The sequence below is a fragment of the Hakea prostrata genome, chromosome 10, assembly GCF_041222555.1.
Source record: "Hakea prostrata isolate BN-2017 chromosome 10, UWA_Hpros_2, whole genome shotgun sequence".
Taxonomy (NCBI): Eukaryota; Viridiplantae; Streptophyta; class Magnoliopsida; order Proteales; family Proteaceae; genus Hakea; species Hakea prostrata.
In genome coordinates, this window is record NC_142609.1 from 3,427,088 (window position 1) to 3,442,183 (window position 15,096).

A 15,096-nucleotide genomic window follows, 5' to 3' on the forward strand; every position below is an offset into this window, starting at 1 on the left:
TTTCCCCAAACACTGAGGACACTTGAGTTTGGGAGAATACATCTTACTTAGGTACGCAACTACGCATGCTATCTTTCTTTGGCCATGTCAAATATACAGGGGAATATAGCACACCATGGATGGAAAATGATTTAGAAAATTCATACCGTTTCAAAGGTAAAGCATTTTCTTTGGAAGGCTTCACATGAAGCTCTGCCATTAAGCAAAATTATATTTGATTTGAAAGGTGCAATATCCCTTTGTATTTGATTTGCACTTCAGGTGATGAAACGGTGCTAGGGAGTGTTGGAAGCTCTCTCCATTTCAAATTGATATTTCAATTTTAGCGGAACATCCATTCCTGACTGGATAGACTTTGTTCATCCCTATTTTAGGTCTGATGGTGATTCATCTACTCTAGATGTAATTTGGAGCACCATGTGTTGGTCTCTTTGAAAAGCTGAAATTTTACACTTTTTAATGGTTATACGCCTTCAGTAGCTTCCACTTTTTTATGCTTTTGACTATTAAAATGCTGAAATTATTTTCTAGTGTAACTAGTTACCTAAGCCAAGCTTAGAAACATTTCCCATCAATTTGGTTCATAGGGGAGAGGAGGGTTTTCACAATTTATTTACTAATGGATCTTGGAGTAAAAATGACAAAAAAAATTGGTTGTGTAGTTCTCATATGGAACCCCAATAGTATGTTTTTAGTGACTCGATCAAAGGAGGGAAGAGGGCATTCAGCTACTATTGTTGAAGTTGAGTCTATTTGTGATGGTCTACAGCTAACTAGGACTGCTCAATTATCTAGAATTTTGGCGATCTCAGACTGTCAACAAGCTATTATTGCTCTTTTGCGGCACAGCCCAACTCACTTGACTAGGCATATTTAAGCTTGATTCAAGAGATAAAAAGACTCAACATTTTGTTTTGATTGTGTGTTGTTTCATTTTGTTAACCGAACTTTCAACTCCTTTGCGGACATTTTGGACTATTGACCACCCTTGTTTATTGTAAACTCTTCGCTTGTTTCTTCCCGGACTATAAATCTAGAAAGTTTAATATATATTTCTGTTCGTCCAAAAAATAACAAGAGGATCTAAACTCAAATTCTTCCCCGTATATCCAAAAAATAACTAGAGGATCTAAACTCGGATTCTTTCCCATATAACCATGAGTTTCATCCAAAACAAAATTTTGCCAAATTTGTCCCAAGGTTTCTGAGGATGCTACCACAAAGAAAACATGTCCATACCGTATAAATCAACTAGTAAGTACTTTGTCCATTTTTGATTCAGGAGGGCATAAATGGTATTATATATAAAATATGGGGTATTACATAATAAAAGATGGGGCTTTTTTATCATTTGTCCCAAGAAGATTTGAATTCTGACCTCTTACTTGGAAGTGTTAGTTTTTTTTTTACATACATACATGCGCTTGCATCACGGTTCATTTTTCTTTTTTTCGTAAACTTATGCATCACAATTTTAAGTACTAGCATTGGTAACAGCCGATTCCGATATTTATTGACTGATACCACTCGTCCATTGGACTAATATCCAGTCCATTTCTGACAATCCTTGTCCACTCATAAAATTATTCATAAGAGAAGAAAAAATGAAATGATGGGAAGTCCCAATCATTATTTTTCTCTTATTAATTTTTTTTTTTTTTTTGTAAACCAGTCCCTTACATTTCTCAGCACAGCTACCTTTAGACGTGAGAAATCAACATAAAGTCCAGTTGACAAACCAACCATATATGGGTTACTTAGTAGGTAATCTCCTTGAATTGGTAAGAGTCCTTCAGGCTTCCCTCTAACTCATAACAAAGGATATGCAAAACCCAGACTCACCAAGCTTCTGCAAAAGCCAACTTTTATTTGCTTAAACCTACATGGTTCTTGGACAGTGACATTTGACATTCTTGAAATTTATGGTTGTAATCTTTCCCGCCCTTGCAATCACAAGCATACATTCCAAGAGCCGTGTAGAAAATACCCGCCGGCAGAAAATAAAGGTTTCGCAAGAGTCATGCTTCACCTTTGGTAAAAGCTTCAATGTATAACATACACTGTTCTTCTCAGAGCATATTTCTAGTGCATCACGAATCCAATGACAACCTCAATATCTCTGGTTTTATGGTAGAAATCTGGGTCTTTGCTCATGTGAATGACATTTGGGCTTGCCATGGTCTCAAGCAAGACAACATTTGAAGATCGCCAAGGCTTCAATTTTAATCCCCCATCTGACCACCCACCATCTGAGAGTGGAATGCTGAAGAAAATCTCAGCTTTATGTTAAGTCTTCGTTACAGGTTCTTACCAGAAATCGTTGAAAAACTATACATCATGATCAGACAATGAAATCCAGCAATCCATGTAGTTGTACTTGTACCATTCTTTGAAGAATAATTAGGCCCTATGGCTTGCATCAGATTCCTACCAACAAGGTATCAATGAGCCATTTTTAAGAACCAGTCCACCGCAAAAATAGAGTGATGCCACTCTCCTGTTGCTGGAAGGCTGAGGACAAAGCCCATACCCCAAACTGATGTGTAACCAAACCGCATGTTTTACGGGTAGGACTGTAGAAATGAGTATAAAGCCAAGGTCTGCTTCTCTCCTTTGGCAAGTTGACACGTGCAGAGCTGCGCCGATACCAAATTAAGAAAGACCAATCACAGATGGTTAATTAGACACTAGCCTCAATAGTAGTATTACCATGTGACAATTTAAGCAAGTAACAAATCACAGACCACCAGAATACTTGAACAGTAAATAAATATTGTAATAAGTGAACCATTGAATATTTTGACCCAAAAAAAAAAACAGACCATTGAATACCAATAGATCCCAAGTCTGATAATCACATGGAACAATACACAAGACCAAGAATGGGGATGGCAGGACATGAAAATTAGGCAAATGGTAAAGATACTTGCACAGGCCTTGTGTTCCTGATGAATGAAGTCCAATGTCGTACAGCCCTCAAAATTTCAGCCTCAGTCAACAGTTAGATGCTAAGATAGAAACAGAACAGTAGTAGAAACACAACTCACAAAATCTCCAAAACAGTGAACCACTTAACATCAGTATAGTTGGAGGGATCCTGGGGAGTTGTTTCATTGACAAAACTTGGACAGGATTGGCTAGATGTATCAAGAGTTACAGACAGTAAAAAGTTTCGGCAGAAATCTTCAAAACAGCTGACCACTAGTGCTGAAAGTGCTTCAGATATTAGTGGAAGGTATTAACAGGAAAGTAGAAATTAAGCTCTATAGAGCAAGAACAGGCTACCTTGTCTTAGCCTGTCACTCTCCCCTCTGCATTGCACCTTACTGTATTTGGTTGAAACCAGCAACAATAAACTTCATTAAAATCATGAGTAGGGACTCCTAAACTGCAAAGTGGCTATTGCCGAAAGCTTAAAAGAAAACGATAGCAAAATACAAAGTCCCTCCCAAGGCCAATATTGAGACTCGTGCATTAAAAATCTAATAACACTTGACCTCCTAGATAATAAACATAAGAATAGAAAATACTTAAACCAAAATAAACGAATTAATCTCAGCCAATCTATCAACGAAGGTCTGGTTTTGAATGAACCAGAAAACACCCATCCGCATGACTGGCCAAAGACCCACACCCTGGCCCACTTGAAATCAGAGCCAGAGACCTGACTCGTTATGCAGGGGCTGTATTTCTGGCCCAGGAAGTTGTCTACCTCATGCATCTCATCAAATGCTACTTGTTTAGTATGAGTTTGCAGTAGGAATGGCATTGTAGCTTAAGACTCATGGTTCAAGTTCTCTGCGGATAAGCTACCCATGTCCAAACTATGAGGCCCAACTGGGCAGGGATAAAGATGTCAAAGGATGAGATCATGCTCAGGTTAATAGCAAAACACAACTCCACATAACAAGCTCAACAGGAAAGAAAGGCACCATCCAAATAGCTGAAGCCATGGCTCGCTTTCATATTGGATTAACTAGGGTTTTTTATACCTCTGATACCATGAGAGAGAACCTCAGAACCTGTGAAGAAGAAGAAGACAAGGAGGGGAAGAGGAGCAAGAAAGAGGCAGCAAGAGAAAGAAACATGATTGGAAAAAGAGGAAAGTGCTAGGCCAAGGTAGAACTCAGAACCATGCCTTTCATGGTCCATCCCCCATAAATAACAGAAGTTTTACACTTTTAGTAGGAAACCTACAAAAAGAATATGTCTAATTACACGAGGAAAGTAGAGTACATAACAAGATAACACGGAGGGCTTAGCTATCCAAAAGCTTCTATTTGGCATCAATCATCTTTTCAGGTGTATCTGTATCATGCCTAGATGTCAAGAGACTCAAGATATGGCTAGGCAATGCTTTGACAACTTTGACTAGCAACATAATTATTTCAAAGTTTGAGTGATGCGCAATTCTTAAAAGAACTTGTTAAGCAAGTAGTCTGGCTCTTAAATCAGATGGAACACTCAGATGAAAAGTTAGTTTCAGCCTGATAGATCAAAGACTAAACATATCAAAAGCCAGAACACCTCCTTGCATTAGGAAAACATGCAAATTATGTTTGTCTTCAGTATCACTAATGTATGTTTCTTATCTACAATTCAACTGCTAAATCTCTTGATATCTTGAATCTTAACGTTCAAGGGCATCTTGGGAAATAAATATGTCGAGATTTAGTACAATTCTGATTCACTTCAATATTTTTTTGGGTCAAAGTTTGACTTCAATATTATTATATTACTAATGTAGATTTTTTATCTTCAATTTCAACTGCTAAATCTCTTGATATACTGAATCTTAATGTTGAAGGTAATTTGGGGAGAGTAATTATAGCTCGAGATTTATCATCTTGCGCTAAATCTCAAGCTGGGTTTCGGGGAGATAAGTCCATATTGGACTCTTTTTTCTATCTTAGAGTTCAATTGTAAGTTTATCTTAGAGTTCAATTGTAAGTTTAACTTGATACTATAAATAAAGTAGCAGGTTGTAGGAGATCCTCACAACGATAGTGATGCTCCTCAAACTCTCTTGATCTCTGTTTTCTCCTCCATTTTCTGCTGCTCTTCTTCTTCTTGAACTCTGCTGTTATCTGGTTTATTACAGTTTATGCTTAATACAGAGAAAATGACTAAAAATATCACTCTCTCTATCGATCAACAATGGACAATCAGTTATTAAATTACCAGCTTCAGAAAACCTGTAATGAGAGTGGTCCCAGGCTCTCAGCTCAGCCAGAGCTACTGCATGAGAAAGCCAGTTCTTGAAATATCTTCCCCCTGTGCTCGAAGCTTCTAAACTCGTCAAAGCTTGCACAACCTGGACTAAGAATAATAGCATCACCTGCATTCATGTCAAAATAATAGGATGAGATTGACATCTCAAGTGACCATTATTCTATGTTACAAACTCACACTCAATTAAATTCTAAAAGATCCGGCATCAGGTAATTAGTTAGACACCACCAAATGTGAAATGTGAACCTCTGTTACTCCCCTGGCCAGTTCTCCAACCTAATTTTGGGCACAAAAAATGCATCTTGAAATTATCTCTTTAAATAAATTAATATATTACACAGGACCTAGCAGATTAATCTGTTTAACCCCAAGATGCTCTTTTACACCCATGAATGGTCAACACTGAAGGTACATGAAGAAAAAAACAGCTTTGCATTCTTTCAACATACGAAGCTAAGGTCAAGTGCACATAAACACTAATTCTGCAGTTACACAGTTCCTAAGAGTAATTGTATTTTTATTTTTTAAATAAGAAAACCTTAAAATGTCATCCACCTGGTAATGAAAATATATACAACTTCAGTTGAAAATGGACATATCTGGCATCCAGACCAACAGCAAAGCACTAAGAAAACCTCACTGTTCCTTATAAAAAATGTAGACAACAGCAATTTATGGTGTCCAAATTGAAGATATGGCCCAATAAATCATACTCCATTGATGGGTGAAGCTGGAGATGGAAGTTTCTTATCCTTTCTCCTACTATTTTGCCTCAATCAACCACAGTAGGGCAGAAAAAGGACCAAATTGAGAACCCGTTTTGAGCTAAAGGGGGATTAAGTTCACTAAGGTCCATTGTACAGAATCAAATAAAGTTCCTCCCATGGTTTAAAGCTCCCTATTGAGATACAAAACATAGACTCCAGTCTACTCTGCCAGATAATTTATAGAGATCAACTCTAAGAATTTTTCTGATCTTCATTTGGTACTTGCTGTTGTAGTATAGCTATTGATTGATATTTCTGGCTGATCTAACTACCGCTGGGAATTATCCCCCAATCATAGACCAAGATCACAGATCATTTCAGGCACCTATAGCCTTCAGAAATTCTGTTAGATTCCATGTAATAAGAGTTTTATGGGTAGCAGCTCAGTATCTTGTAGTCTTATGTTGTCATTTTCCTTTTTATCTTCACCTCCCTATGGAGGTTTTTGTACTTCATGCCGGTAAATCAGAGAGCGGAGAGGTATCTGCAGTCACACATTCAATTGCAATTGTCCTAGTCTCTTCCAGTCTCTTCTCTTCCCTCTTCTTCTCATCTTATTTTTCCACATCCTACCTTATCCTCTTGCTGCAGCCACAACTTTGGTCCGACCCAAACCCACTTGTGTTTCTAAATGGAGAGGAACTGGGAACAATTAAATTTTGGGTGAATAGGATATTAAATTTATTTAGGTTTATTTATTGAGTTTAGCTTGTAAATTTATTTTAGAACCCCATTTAGGTTTTATTTAAGGATTAGGGTTATATGGATTAGAAGTCTTATCTTTATGTAATCATCATTTACTTCTTCTTCTTCATCTTAAGTTCCCTTATTTCCCTTCTTCTCCTTTCCTTTTTATTCACTTCTCTATCTCCATTTGTTGGTTGAGTTCTATTAGGAGTTTCACTATGTAGGAGTTCTATTTCATGTAATTCTCTATTTCTTATTGCCCAAGTGAGGGTACTTATGTAACAGTGCTCTTTCCACTTTATTGTTGGAATCACACTGATTCATTCAAGCCATTTTACCAACATCGTGTTTCTCAACATAGTATCAATGCCTAAGTTCGATTAGGGAAGAGAAGAAAATCTTGATCTCTCTCTTGCTGACGAAGACCTACCTCCACCGCTGTGGCAACTGCTCCATCACCGAAGACCTCAAGCTGCAATTACACCACTACCGCTGCAACCCAACACCATCTTCTTTAGCTGCAACTGCTGCAGAAGGCATCGCCCAGACCTACCACTGTTCCAGAAGCAATCGCCGACCACTGCCACTGCAACCCAACACCATCTTCTTCACTTGCAACTGCTCCAAAAGGCAACAAACCTCTAGGACTACCCAAACTGTCCCACACTTATCGCAGAAACCTTCGCCCACCCCTGCTTCCGCCATCGACCAAAGAAAAAAAGGGAGAAAAAAAGCCCAAGACCATCAACCCTGCTTCCACTTTCTTCTTCCTTTCGCCTTTTCCGCCCCTTTGTTGAAACAATACTCCCCTAAACCTAGGGACAATCCAACCTCACTCCCATAGCGTGAAAGAAAACCTTTTGAAGATTTAACCAAACCTGAAGCATTGAACCATACAGTCCATACATGAAGATTTCTGTTTTTTTGCCTTGTAAGCCCCTCTTTTTAACCTGTAATAACACATTAGCTCATCAACTACTGTTTTTTGCATTCTAACCCCCCCCCCCCCCCAAAAAAAAAAAAAAAAACGATGTTGGTATTCCTTGCCCTATGAACCCTTTAATCCTACAAATCCCTAGATTTGTTTGGGTGGTCCAGCTATTCCATTCTACGTCATTTTAGTTATTTCGAAAGGGTGAAGACGAAGAAGAACTGCAGACAGTTTTTTGACATAGCAACCACCAATGGTACTACTACTCTCACTGGTTCTGAACATTACACCACTCTTCCTCCTCTTTCGGTAAAATTTGATGGAACCAATTATTTGATCTAGTCTCGATTTGCATACCTGACTATTGCTGGAAGAGGATTTGTTGGACACATTATAGGCACCACTATCAAACCTACTACCACAGGTATTTCTTAGGATAAATGGATCTCTATGACTCCCTTATCATGTTGTTCCTTTTAAATTCCATGCATCCAAATATTGTCTGTGGATACCTATTACTTGATACTGCAGTCCGAATTTGGAAGGCTACTACATGAACATATGGATACTTGGGGAATGATGCACAGGTTTATGAGCTAAAGAAGAAGCTTCATAAGACTACCCAAAAGAAACTAATTATGGCCCAATATTATGTTGAGTTGCGATCTCTTTGGCAGGAGTTGGATCATTATGGGGATTATCAACCCATTAATTCAGATGACATGTACTTATAAGAAGCATGTTGATAAAATTCTGGTATATGACTTTCACACTGGTTTAAGTATAGAGTATGATCAAATCAGGGTACAAGTATTGAGTCGTTCTCCCTTTCCCACACTTAAACAGTCTTATGCCTTTGTTCAATGTGAGAAAAGCCGTCGATTAGCCATACTTCATGCTCCTATTGTGAAGAAACCAGTCCTACAATCTGTTAGCACCAAATCAAATTCAACCAAGGAAATTGTCAAGTGTGAGAATTGTCACAAACCATATCATACCAAGGCCAACTGTTGGAAGTTCCATGGGAAGCCTATTGATTTTGAGCAGAAAAGGGCACAGAGAAAAGGAAAACCAAAAGCTAATCTCTTTGAGACTATTCCAACACCACCTTCTGCAAACATTGGTTTTTCACAAGAGGAATTAGCTACTTTGCGACGTATTCTGCAGTCTTCTACTACCGGTGCAGCCTCTACTACTACTTCTTCCACTACTCATACCAACTCTTGCCTTGCTACTTCAAGTAAAACTTTTAAAAGCTTCCATGTTTCTTCAGTTTTTGCTCCTTGGATTATTGATACAAGAGCTATAGATCATATAACAGGGTTCATCCTCTTTTTCTTACATTATTCTCCCACTCGGGAAAGATAAAGTTTGGATTATTGATGGCCTTATCCTTCCATTGCTGAAAGAGGGACCATTCAGCATTCTCCATCACTTTCTTTGTCAAAAGTTTTACATGTTCCATCTTTCTCTACTAACTTGCTTACTATTAGTATTCTCACACATGACTTGAATTGTAAAGTGACATTTTTTTCATCTTACTATGTCTTCCACGATCTGGTAACTAGAAAGGAGATTGGACATGATAAACTAGACAATGGACTTCATCTGCTAGAGCCAACTGAATGATCTACTTCTGCTCTAGTTGCATCTTCTCATCAAGTCCATTCGGTAATGTCAAACCTTCATTAGTGGCACCGTAGGCTAGGTCACTCCCCTCTAGGAACCCTTAAGAAATATTTCTTGATTTAGTTTCTTCTTATAATAAGGAAGAATTTTTTTATGAAGCCTGCATTTTTATGAGGCAAATCCATTCTACTTATTTACCTTCTCTTCATAATAGAAAATTTATTCCTTTTATATTAATTCACACTGATGTGTGGGGGCCCTACCGACATGTGTCGATTACTAGCCATAGATACTTTGTCACTTTTATTGATTATCACTCTCGTTTTACATGGATTTATCTTTAAAAAAAAAAAAAAAAAAAAAAAAAAAGGTTTTCCAATGTTTTCGTGATTTTCATAATTTGATTATAACTCATTTTAATGCCACCGTGAAAATCCTTCACAGTGACAATGGCACAAAGTATATCGATGGTGAATTTCATAAATATCTCTCTGACTCTAGCACAATACACCAGACCAAGTGTGTTGATATAACTGCCCAAAATGGGGTTGCTGAAAGGAAGAACCGGCATTTATTAAAGATAGCCCATTATATCATGATTGCTATAAATATCCCTAACCAACACTAAAGTAGTGCTATACTCACTGCGGATGACTAGTCGGATACCTTGATTTAAATGTCCTAATGAGATTCTTCAGGGAGTCTCTTCCTTTGTTATTCCCCCAAAGGTGTATGGATGTTTGTGTTATGCTAGAATCACAACCCACCAAAGTAAGCTGGATCCCCATAGCCTATGTTGCATATTTCGGGGTTATTCTCGTTACTCAAAAGAGGTACAAATGTTATCATCCTCCTTCTAGGAAAACCATTGTGTCAATAGATGTAATTTTTAATGAGTCTTACCCTTATTATACACCTCTCAGGGGGAGAGTCCTAGAGAAGAGGTGTTTTTTTCAACTCTAAAACTTCCTACCACACACCACCACAACACAACTTAAGAGTTCAGGAAGAATTTCCTGACCTTGGGGAGACTTCAACCAATATACCTGAAGACTCTAATTCTCCCCCTTCATTTTCTGAACCATGTGAAGATCTTAGTCAAGGGGAGACCACTCCTGTGAGGCACACTATTGAAGTCTTTCAAAACAAAATAGACTAGAATAAGGAGATGCAAACTTATCAAAGGAAGAATTACAATCGGCCACAGTAGATGGAGAAAGGTGACATATTACCACTTCATTCCCTTACTCCAGAATAAGATTCTATTATTCCCCCTGGGGTATCTTCTTCAGGTCTTCCTATTATTGTTAGAAAAGAAGTTAGATCTTGTACTCAGCATCCCATAGCTAGATATGTTTCTTATAACTCTTTGTCTAACTCTTACCGTGCTTTTATATCATCTCTATCATCTGTTTCTATTCCTAAAAGTTGGCAAGAACCCTATATTGATAAGAGATGGAAGGTAGCTATGGTAGAAGAAATATAGGCAATGAAAAAAAATGATACTTGGGACCTAGTTAACTTCCTCCAGGGAAAAAAACCCATGGGTTGTAAATGGGTGTTTGTGGTTAAACAAAATATGGATGGATCGGTCAATAGGTTGAAAGCTAGACCAGTTGCAAAGGGGTTTACCTAGATCTATAAGATTGATTATCAGGAGACTTTTACCCCTATTGCAAAACTAAACACTGTCAAAGTTTTGTCGTCCGTAACTGTAAATAAAGACTGGAACTTACACTAACTACATGTAAAGAATGTTTTCCTGCATGGGGAGTCGGAGGAAGAAGTCTTTATGGAGATCCCACATGGTTTCTCTAATGACAATACTGTAGAGAAAGCTTGTCGATTAAAGAAGTCAATTTATGGGCTAAAACAGTCTCCTAGATGCTAATTTGGACGCCTCCAAAAAGCAGTGATCTCTATCGGGTACAAGCAAAGCAATGTTGATCATACACTGTTTATCAAGAAGTCAAGTACCAATATCACACTTCTCATTGTTTATGTGGACGATATTGCCACCACAGGGAATGATGGTGAGGAAATACAAAGGTTAAAGGGCTTTCTTAGCAAAGCGTTTGAGATTAAAGATCTAGAAAAGTTACAGACTTCCTAGGAATGGAGGTGGCTTGATCAAATAAGCGTATATACCTATCCCAAAGGAAGTATGTTCTAGATTTGTCAACAGAAGTAGGAATGTTGGGTGTAAAGCAATTAATATCCCTATTGAGGTTGGAGCTAAACTTAAGGAGAAGAAGGGAGAACCAGTGGACAAAGGAAGATATCAAAGGCTGATAAGGAAGCTTATTTACTTATCCCACACCAGGCCAAACATCGCTTAGGCCGTGGGAATAGTGAGCTAGTTCATGCATGATCCATATTCAGCTCATATGAAGGTTGTTACCAAAATACTGCAATATTTGAAAGGAACTCCTAGAAAAGGAATACTTTTGTCACCCACTGACAATATAAGGGTAGAAGCATACACTGATGCAGATTAGGCCGGGTCTCCTGACAATAAGTCAATTTCAGGTTATTGTACCTTTGTTGGGGGTAATCTAGTTACTTGGAGGAGTTAAAAATAGAATGTGGTAGCTTTATCCAGCACAAAAACTAAATATAGAGCTATGGTTCGTGGAGTCTATGAGCTATTATGGTTGACAGGTCTGCTAAAAGATAATGAAATTCACATTCCGAACCCTATGATATTGTATTGTAACAACAAAGCTGCCATTAGTATTGTCAATAATCCTGTGCAACATGATTGAAGTAAGCACACTGAAGCTGACAGGTTTTTTGTCAAAGGAAAGTTGGAGCAAGGGCTCATCTGCATGCCTTTTGAGAGATCTGGAGACCAAGTGGCTGATGTTTTCACTAAGGGTTTGAAAGAAGGAGATTTCCTTCCTATTGTAGGCAAGTTGGGCATGACTAACATCGATGCCTCAACTTGAGAGGGAGTGTTGGTTGAGTTCTATTAGGTGTTCAACTATGTTAGGAGTTCTATTTCATGTAATTTTCTATCTCTTATTGCCCAAGTGAAGGTATTTATGTGATAGTGCTTTCTCCACTTTATTATAAATAAAGAGTTTGGGATCACACTGATTCATTCAAGCCATTCTACCAACATCGTGTTTCTCAACACCATTGCCTCTCCTTTATTAAATTGATCTTTATACTATTTTGATCCATTTCTGCAAAAAAAACATGGGCTGCACTACATACTAAAGGAAAGCAACTGAAATTGAACACATTTCAAGATTTCTTATCACATTCTTAGGTAAAAGAGGACTAACCATATCCTGCCATTTTCACTGCAAGGTTGACAGCATTCTCCATACTTCTAGCTCTATGACAAGGAATACTAAGACCACCAGCAAACAGCGTCTTTTGTATTTCTCTTCCTGAAGATCCAAACTTAGAACATCCATCCCACAGACATGATTAGTTTCCATGCTTGTAATCAAGGAAGATAGACACAGCAAGAATAGATAAAATGCTGAAGAAGAATGAGGATGAATGGAGGCGGAGTGGGGGGAACACTTTAGGTATGTAACAATAATTTCTGGTGCAATACAAGAAAGGGAGGTGCGACTTACAGTTATGACACATCTATGTTTCTTGAGAGGTTCTACTAGCTTTTCAAAACCATTGGATCCTTCTGCATTAAGGACCTGCCATAGCAGTACGAACATAAACCATTACTAGTAAAGATCATTACCCTTCTTTTTTGGTAAAAATGAAAATCATTACAGTTATAGTTAGCTTTTCGTGGCATGACTGGCTATTATCATAAATTAACTAAACTGTTAAAAGAAAGAGTTTCCGTTGCGTAAAGGAGATACTTGTCAACGCTAGCCATTATGTCTTTTGAGTTTCTGTTACCCATACATTTCAAAATTGGGATTTAACCTGTAATCTACAATTTTCACCACAAAACGCTGACCGCAAACCATACCCTTCCTAAGCTGGGCAAAACACCCTGGAATTGGGACAAAAGTATGCTATTTAACATTTCAGGTCTTGGTAAGGGATGACTACTGATCATAGTTGTCAAAGGCAACATCAAGGCATCCAGGCACCCAAGTGTTGGTGTCACATTAACTTTTATTCCCTCCTTCAACCACTAGGATTGCCTAAACTCCATGGAAGCATCCCTGTTGGACAAAAACTCTGGTTTTGGATCCAGTACTTTGTGGTCTCAGTGTCCAGACTGGTTCAAGTCAATCCAATCCTGGAAGTACACCTGCATAACTATATGTCTTCCCACAAGCATATAACAACATACATTTGACATGTTCCCCAACAAGTGATCACTTATTTTCTTCATTTTGTGTTTGTGCGTGTGTAGGAAACAAAGCAAAAAGATAACCACAATGATGAAAATGAAGGCAAACTACAGAGAGTAATATTACCTTTGCCAGACCACCAAGGAGAACCACAGACTTCTGCTCTCCCAGACCCATCAGTCCAGCATAAGTCGCTTCAACATTTGTAGCTTTGCTGTCATCTATCCATGTTACTTCACAGGAATCTCTATGTACTGCATTAAGTTCTAACTAGTCAAGAAAGCATTATCAGAGAACAAAAGAATAAAAATCATTTTCTGAATCATCGACAAGACAGCATTCGCCCTCCCTATGTAAAGACAATTTATTTTTCTACTTCCTCTGGAACATCAATCATTTACTCCAAATGCATGCTGTGAAGAAGAAATTCCCCTCTTCTCTGAGAAACCATATGAAGAAAACCTTCTAGGCCCATCACGCATCACCATCATTGAACCACTTCACTTAAATGCATAGGCGGGATAAAACCCCCAGTCCCCCAATTTATTCACACCAAGATAGACTATGATGATATACAAGAGAAAATACCATGAGATTATGCCTTTGCATCTCTTCAGGGAATACATGACTAAGCAGTCAAGAGTTTCTAGTTGCCTGAGGAGAGGGGACAGGTTGGAAGAATGTTGGATGGATGTATGACAGATGTAAATTTTTTTCCCCTTACGAACAGAAACAACAAAAGTAAATGATAATGATGACGGCGGTGATGATAACTTCAGCAGCCCTCAACTTACCAATTTGCATCCGGTGAGGTGGGGATTTCAATGCACTTAATGTTGTACTGATGGCCCCAGGATCAATTCCAACATCCAATCCAAGAATAGAAAATGCTGCAACTGCGGCATTATGATTGTTGTGTGTCCCTATTGCTTTCATTCCCCCAAGCTTTAACTGGGTAACAACCCCAGAACTGGGAAGTTTTAAATATGCAATCTTCTCTTCAAAGTCAATCTGTAAAATACACATAAGTAATTTTGATACTTTTCAATTAATGCAATCTGAACAACAAAGCACAACGTGATAAAAAAGAGAGAAGTAATTCCTTCTTACTTTAACACCAGGAAAGTCCCCTATCCAAGCAGGATTGCAATTGTGCACATGATCCTTGAAAGCTTCATTCAAATGCTCATTTCCTGAAGAGTTCTGTATATTAGATGTCAAACAACAGCCCAACCTAGAGTTGCACTGAATTCACATGTCAACTGCATGATATGAGTTTTTGTATTCCAAAGAAGTGACAGAGATCTGGAGGCTTCAGTATCGAAGGCAGCTACTTCCCCTTCACATCTATAGATGGATTTAAAGAGTTGACCTTATCAACATGTCTATTTATTCTGGCATGTACAGAAAACTTGACTATTCCTTAATTGTTATATGATAAGTTTCCAACATTTTAAAAACTAGAAGTGCATTTATTTTAAGTACAAACCTCAAGTAAATAGAACCATTTAAGCAGCAGCATCTGACACATCGTGCAAACTAAAACAACATAAAGGATTTGAAACCC

General features: G+C 38.1%; 1 protein-coding gene across 1 annotated transcript in view; it reads right to left on the reverse strand.

Annotated features, from left to right (window-relative positions):
- Window positions 1-2,669: 2,669 nt before the first annotated feature.
- The window catches only part of LOC149001525 (uncharacterized), a gene marked incomplete at its 5' end in the record, with an annotated part of 31,313 nt that continues 18,886 nt past the window's right edge, over window positions 2,670-15,096 (reverse strand). The window contains 6 exons of the mRNA XM_089137069.1: window positions 2,670-5,338; window positions 12,537-12,657; window positions 12,840-12,914; window positions 13,656-13,783; window positions 14,324-14,540; window positions 14,640-14,722. Coding sequence (XP_088993195.1) covers window positions 5,226-5,338; window positions 12,537-12,657; window positions 12,840-12,914; window positions 13,656-13,783; window positions 14,324-14,540; window positions 14,640-14,722 — 737 coding nt within the window. The remainder of the gene's footprint in view (window positions 5,339-12,536; window positions 12,658-12,839; window positions 12,915-13,655; window positions 13,784-14,323; window positions 14,541-14,639; window positions 14,723-15,096) is intronic.